This window comes from Marmota marmota, unplaced genomic scaffold (assembly GCF_001458135.2).
Source record: "Marmota marmota marmota unplaced genomic scaffold, marMar, whole genome shotgun sequence".
Lineage (NCBI taxonomy): Eukaryota > Metazoa > Chordata > Mammalia > Rodentia > Sciuridae > Marmota > Marmota marmota.
Genome location: NW_025999999.1, coordinates 17,988,961 through 17,996,520, shown reverse-complemented (window position 1 = coordinate 17,996,520; position 7,560 = coordinate 17,988,961). Strand labels below are relative to the sequence as shown.

At 46.4% G+C, this 7,560-nt stretch overlaps 1 protein-coding gene across 13 annotated transcripts in view; it reads left to right on the top strand.

Annotated features, from left to right (window-relative positions):
- Ablim1 (actin binding LIM protein 1) overlaps positions 1 to 7,560 on the top strand; it is a 272,608-nt gene that overhangs the window by 176,280 nt on the left and 88,768 nt on the right. For all 13 annotated transcript variants that reach the window (XM_048807388.1, XM_048807383.1, XM_048807393.1 and 10 more), the window contains exon 6: positions 266 to 359. In XM_048807388.1, coding sequence (XP_048663345.1) covers positions 266 to 359 — 94 coding nt within the window. The remainder of the gene's footprint in view (positions 1 to 265; positions 360 to 7,560) is intronic.

Sequence of the window (7,560 nt, the reverse complement as noted above, 5' to 3'; positions counted from 1 at the left end):
TTTTTGTGTGTTTGTTTTTTGGGGTTTGTGTTGGGGGGGGGCTCCTTCTGTGTGGCCTGGAGATCGGCAGCTTTCCCTTCTGTGACATTGGTCGTGTCTGGCCAGGTCTCCAGGCAGGTGAAAGCTGGGTGAGGCATAAACAAGTTCTGGTAAGTTCTACCCCCGTTCTGTGGAGAGGGCTCAGGGAAAGGTGATTTCAGTGTCCTCTTCCATCTGTGGCTCTGGTCACCTCTTCTTGGGAGCTGAACACACTGTTGTCTTGCAGGGATGGCGCTCCATACTGTGAAAAGGACTACCAGGGGCTCTTTGGTGTGAAATGTGAAGCTTGTCAACAGTTTATCACAGGGAAAGTCCTGGAGGTAAGTGACAGAAGAGCTCCCCTCAAAGCCCCCGCCATTTCCTCACCGTCCTCAGAAACATTAGAGAAAGCCTCCTTTTCTCTTTGCCTTCACCTCTGACGGAAGAAAAGTAGTTGGGGGTGACTGTCAGAGAATCCATGGGCGGTGCTGTCCTTGAGGACAATTTCTACCAAATGCTCATTGGAAAATTGGAATGATGGAGAATTTGAAGGGGGGGAAAAGAATGATAAAGACTGTTGAAATGAAAAAGACTCTTTTTATTTTTGGAAGTTAGAAGAGGAAGAGGGTGTTAGAGTCATGTGGGTACATATGTATATCTGTGTGTGTGTGTGTGTGTGTGTGTGTGTGTGTGTGTAAGTATACAGACCCAGGAAGCAGAGGTTCAGAATCAGGGCTAAGAAAGGGTGGGTGAGAGTTGAAGGTGTTGACTTCCCCACCCTTAGAAACCCACATCCTGTGTGACCCAGAGTAACCTGTGGCTGGGGCTAAGCTGAAGTCTGTCAAGTTCAGGTGTGACTGCTTTGACCCGGCCAGCTGAGTTCCTGTGTTCTCGGCAGTTGCTCACCAGTGTCTGCCTATGGGCTGAGCCAGGCTCCTCCTGGGCCAACACACGGGCTTCTGGGCCAGAGTTCAGAGGCAGTCACTGCCCCACTTCTCACAGGCCTGTGGGGCGTCAACCAGGTCCAATGGAAAAGTCAAGATCACCTCCCGTGTCACCCATATTCCAGGGTGCAGAATGTGTGCTGAGTGGGGCTGGGTTAGGAAGCCCAGCAGCTGGCAGGAGGACGGACTGGTCCTGCAGCCTGTCACCTCCTCCTTCAGCACCAGGGCCCTGAATCCAGCTAACCATCTCCAAACTTCCCAGTAGGGTGTATTTCAGAGACACAGGACACATATCCATGGAGCCCCTGAGGTGTTTCTGGGCTGCTGTCTCCTGATTGTTCACTTTAATGTGTTTGATTTTAGGACAAATGAATGTCACCTCAAATTAAAAAAAAAAAATGGCTGAGAAGAGTGCAGAGAAGGGGGGGCAAGTGAGACTTCTGTAGAAGTCAGGGCCCAGAAGTCAGTGCAGGAGTGCCTGTGAGACTGGACCCCCATACCCATACCTGGTGAGGTGGGAGGAGGACTCACAGTCTCTCCAGTGAAACTTAATGCTTGGCCCAAGGACATTTTGAGACTAGGGCTTTGGTTTAAGAGGAGGAACATGCCCTGCAAGGCTATTGGAGAAGGTGCTGTAACCCACCTTACTGAAGTCCAAGTGGTCCTATCACAGTCAATACTCAAAGTGGAGTGATTGGTCCTCCCTTGAGTCCCTCTCTCATCTGTCTGTAGAGCCCCAGAGAGCTCATCTAAGGAGATGCTTAAGTGGGGCCCCACCAAATCTCCCTTGGGGTTCCCAAGTTTAGTCTCCTGTGTAAGACTGAAATAAACCTGTTGAGTTGGGAGCAACTGGGAAATTTCATTTTAAAAGAACAATAATAAAACAATTTCCCAGATGTTCAGCCTTAGGAAGGGGCAAGAAGACCCCGAGCAGCACGGTGCCTGAATTTGAGACCGCCATGTTTGTAGAGAGCACAGATCAAGTCAGCCATCTCTAATCCACACATGGATCTGTGTTCCCCAGAAAGAGTTGGGGCCAAAGGGCTGGGTGTGTGTATCTGTGTGTGTTGTTTGCTTTCAGATTTAATTCAACAGCTGTGGGAAGGAGCATCTAAAATAAAGTTAAATCCAAGAACATGACATTTTGAAGAAATCTCTGCTGACTCTGTTGTCTCCCTCGAGGCCCAAGTAGTACAGTGTTTACTGGGGCTGCAGAGGCCTCTTCCCAAATTGGCTTCGGGTTCCTTCACTGGAAGCTGCTTTGTGGGGTTTAAGGCTTGGAGACTTTCCTAAATGCCTTCAGAGTCTGGCCGTTTGGGAGCAGTTTGCACGTTCAGGCTGAGACTCAGGGTCCACCCAGCAGGCGCTGCTCGGATGGGTGTGTGATCTAGAACAACGTCCTGCAGAGTTAGCACACCACCATGTGACTTCTTGTGAGTCAGCTGGGTTTGGTCACTGAGAGATCAGAGGCAGGGCGGGGTGGGGGGATGCAGGATTAGTGTCCACACACTCCACTTCCCTCCATGTCTTGTTCTCTGACCCGGTTGTTGGTGAACCACTGTGATTGTGAATCAGTTGTAAATACCGCGGACCTTGTTTGTGTCTTTTTCATTTATTTTATCCACAGAGATGATCAGTTTTTCAGTTTCTGGTGTTTGCTGAAATGATGATGGCTTAAAACAGCAGGAATTTATTCTGAGTCCTGGAGTCTAGACATCCAAAATCAAGGTGCCATAGGGTCACACGGTCTCCGAAGGGCTAGAAAGGACCCTTCCTTGCTTCCTCCAGCTTCTGGTGGCTCGTGGCATCCCTTGGCTTGTGGCTGGATCCTCCACTCTTACCTCCATCCTCACATGGCTGCTTCTCTGTGTCACCTCTGCTGTATCATCTCCTCTGCCTTCTTCTAGAAGGACACTTGTTACTGGACGGAGGGCTCACCCTGACCACCCAGCATGACTACTACTCAAGATCTTTAGCTTAATCTCATTTGTAAAGACCCTTTTCCTAAGTAAATTAGCACTCTCAGGTCCCAGAGATTTGGTGTAGACACATCTTTTAGGGAAAAAGGGTCACCATTCAACCTTTCCACCTAAGTATCAGCGCTGGGAGGCCGGAGCTCAGCTTCACTTTTAGTTGAACACTCACTAAGGATCAGGGGCACACTAGAGCCCCTCTGGGTGTGGTTTCACTGAAGTTCCACTGGACACCTGAGGAAGCTGAGAAGGGGAAAGGGCACAGGGCCTTGATGGGGAGAGAGCTCCTGGCCTGAGCTGTGTCTCTGATTCCTAAGTACTTTTGGCAGGTCCTGCAGCTTCTTTGGGACAGTCTTCATCCACAGGTAGAGGGACTGGCATGTGACTTTTGAAGCTCCATCCTGCTCTCATCTCTGTTACTCCTTCATAGCTGTTAAAGCCCACACATCTTGTCATCCTGGAGAGCTGGGGGGCCTGAGGATCATGTGGCTTCGTGAGAAGGGCTTCCCAGTGCTGGGAACCAGAGATCTGCACTTGGCCCTGGAACTCAACGGCTCGGGGACCTTGGTTAATTCTCTCAACTTCCTTGAGCCTCCATTTTCTTTTCCTTGATCACAAATATTAAAATATACATGTTCATCCAGGACTTGGGCTGCTTGACTCCTAAAGTCTCTTTGATTCTGCGGATCTGAGTTTTTAGTTTCCCTTGTCTTGTGTTTAAGGCTCAGAGCCAATTATTCTTTTCTTTTTGGAGATATTTTCTGGAAACTGATCTCTAACACCCAGCAGCTAGCCTGCACTCAGATTTTAGCTTTATCATCATTTGCTTTCAGTTTTGTTTTCAGTAGCAAGATTCTCTTTTAGGGAGATCTTGCTATAAATGGCACTTCTTTAAAAGATTTTGCTAATTAATCTATAAATTCAGGAGCATTCTGAAGTTGTTTATAGCTTAATTAAGAAGTCCAGAAACAAATTAGTATGAGATACTTGCTGATAGCCTCCTTTCTCCATCCCTTCTTTGAACGCTTTGAAAAAAAACCTTCCCTCCCCTTCCTTCTCCCTACTTCCCTTCTCCCATCTCCCTTCTGCTTGAAAAACTAAGTGTGACTTCAGATTAAGTCACAGATGTCAGTGGACATGGGGACATCCCTTTGGTACAAATTTCCTTGTCTTTGGTGGATGGCCCTAGGTGACCCTTTACTCCAGCAGATTTCCTTCCCAGGTACAGATTGTTACCTGCAGCTTCCCAAAGAAAGAAACAGCAACAAATAGATGCAGAATGAAGGCAGGAAGGAAAAAAGAAGTTAAATGGAAAACCAAAGTCTTAAGAGTAAAGGAAAAGGGTCTGCACCCCTTCCCCAAGTGTGGGGTGCTCTTCCAAGCAGCCTGAGGGTGGCTGGGCTTTCTCCACCTCTCCTGATCTCTTGCACAATCCCCATCCCCCAGGGGCCCTATGTCACCTGCACTCCTCATTCTTTCAAGATGAATGCCCCCACCCATTGTCCCCTCTGCAGAGTGGTGTCCCCCTGAGCAGCTGCAGGCTGTCTTTTCTGTCTCTTCTGGAAGGACAGAGGACAAAGGGCAGTTGAAGTGTCTGCCTTCTGACCAAGAAGAGTGAAGGGGACTCTGCTTTCCTTCCTGGGTCTCAGGGCCTTTCCCTTTCTCTCTTCCCAACCCTCGGCATCTGGTCTTTCCAGAAGGGCTGGCCCTGCCTGTCTTTGTGGTGGGGTGTTTCCTTCGGGCCCTGAGCTCTCTGGGGAGGAATGTGTGCTGGTGCCCATTCCCCTGCCTACCCCTCCCATCCCTCAAATGAGTTTGGGAAAGTCCCCCAGAGAGCCCTTCAGGCCTGTTCCTTCAGGCCCCCAGGCCCCCGGCCTCTCTGTGCCTGTTAGCCTGAAGAGGATTTACACCTGCTTTGAGACCCCTCCTGCTGGCCTCCTGGAGTGTAGGAAATGGAATCACAACAGGATCCATCCAGATCCTTTCCTTAGACTCTCTGAGGGATTAAAAATGGGTGGCTTTATTTTGTTTTGCTTTTTCAACTGATTTTTTAAAAAAATGCTTTTTCACAAAGCCCCAGGACAAATGTTTGTGATGTTCCTGTGAAACGAATTCACATTATAAATGGGAGGCCTGGTTCCCTTCCTTCCTTTTGGTGCAGGCATTTGAAGCATGCATTTGTTGCAATGGCCATATTTGGCCTGGGCTAACTTATTAACTAGTGAGAAGAACATGGGTGATCCCACACACCGCACTTGCATGACATTCACTCCTTTGTGTCACCATGGAAGATTTGATTTGCAAAAGACAGACTGAAATGCTAACGCCCTCCTTTCTTGTTTTTTTGTGTATCATACACATACAAAGTGAGAATCGTGGCCCACACCCCTGCAGAAAATGAGTTGTGTTCTTCCATCTCACTGTGCTCAGACAAATTCATATTCTCTTCCTCTTAATTGTAGATGCAAATATTTTTGAGAACCCTGCGGGGGGGTGGGTTGGAGAATCAAGTGTTTCAGTTGTGTTGTTTTATTTGTTCTATGCCTCAGTGGACAGTGAACCACCTCAATATCTTGATTTTGTATAATATTTTGAACATTTCTAAGTGATTTCTTAAATGTTTAACTCTCACAGCAGGCCTATAAAGTGGTCAAGGCCATTACAACTGACCTCCATTTATAGATGAAGACACCGAGTGCTGGGAATTCTGGAGCTAATTAGTGACAGAACGAAATTAGAAAATAGGTCTCCCGATTCTCAGAAGGTAGGGACACAAGGTAGGGACACGTGCACACGTGCACACACAGAGCTTTGGGATCTTCCTGGCAATAATCCTTGCAGAAAAAATAATTTGCCTCCCAGTGTGACTTGTTGAAGGACCCAAATTTTCCATTCCTGGTGGAAAGGAAAAGCCCCTGTCTCATTAGTGGTCTGTTATACCTATCCCCAGGACAATAAACATTTGTTGCTGGGTTGGTTTACTGTTTTCTAGTGTTAAGATGTCACTGAAGATCAGTGACTTTGCTTGTGGTCGCTATGGAGAATTTCTATGGAGTCAGACCTCCTGCTGTCTTGCCGCCTTTATCAGTCATCCTTGGAGAACATTGATGAAGGATGATGACGTCTCAGGATAGACAGCACATTTTCTTCACAGAGCTGTAGTCTAGGACTCTTCAGAGCTCCACGGATGGTCAAGAAGATCCTGTGAGGCAGGACTGATATGGAAACACTGTCCACCTTTTCTTGTTTCACACTATCACTGAATAGTTTGAACTGTAGAAATGGTTTCAGTTTTGTTTAGTTTCTGAGACAGGGTCTCTATGTGTTACTCAGGCTGGCCTCAAACTTCTGGACTCATGTAATCCTCCCACCTCAGCCTCCTATGTAGCTGGGACTACAGGCGTGCACCCCTGCTCTCTGTGGTTTTGTTTTAAATGTGAGTTAAGCAGAAGGTGGTATGTCCATATAATGGAATATCATTCAGCCAATTAAAGGAATGAAGCACTAATTCATGCTATGTGATGAACCCTGAAAAATTTCTGCAAAGTGAAAGAAGACATAAAAGGTCACATGTCATACAATTGTGTTTGCATGAAATGTTTAGGATAGGCAAATGTGTAGACATAGAAAGATTAATGGTCGCCAGGCTGTGGGGGAAAAAGAGAGGGGAATGGCTGCTGATGGGTGGGTAATGTATGTTTTTGTTTTTGCTTTTTTAGTGATAAAATAGTCTAGAACTAGACAGCTATGGTTTCATAGCACTTTGGCATATTAAAAATTGCTGAACTGTCTACTTTAACAGGGTGAATTTTATGATTGTAGGTTGTATCTCAATTTAATATCTATCTATACAAAGATATGCAAGATGATGGAGAGTGGGGATCCTGGTGTTCTCTTTCCTTACTTGTAAAATAACACTGACCATTGCCTCATAGGGCTGTGGGGCTTGAAAAAACAAATAAGTAAAACCCCTGGCATGGTGAACAGTCAGGTGAGCACTCTCCCCTTTTCCCCCTCCCTTCTAGTCCTTGGGAGTTTGACCTATAGGCATAAGATCGGTGAGGATCTTATCCAGGTCAATAAATGTCTTCATGCCAGGTTCTTTGTTTTTGTGGATGGGGAAACTTTTGTTCTCTTGCCATTGTACAGGACTGTGCCCTTGATTATAGAGCGCGACTTGATTAATGTAAGATATTCCCAGTCCCGAAAGTGTCCTCAGGTTTAAACTCAACATATGGTTTGCGATGTATTAGTTGTGCCATCTTATTTGTGAAGAATAACCTTGAGCTAACATTTTGTCCCTTCTACAGTCAACAGACTGGAAATTGGCCCAGTTGGGCATAGCGCATTGACACAGTGAGCGATGAGGAAAATCTGATTCCCCCAAAGTTGCCCACTTTCTCTTACTTTAACAACAAAGGAAATGTGCCAGAGTAACAGAAGACTGTTCACAAGCAGTAAAGAGTTGATATTTCTGGAAAAAAATCACCCCATTTCCTGTCAGCACAAATGGAAGGGCTTTCTTATCCGGAAATGACAATTTAAAAAGAATTTGTATTTATCTTGACTTAAAAAAATGTTTTGTTTTTCAGTGTTGTTTAACTTCAGAGAGTTGGATCAGTTGA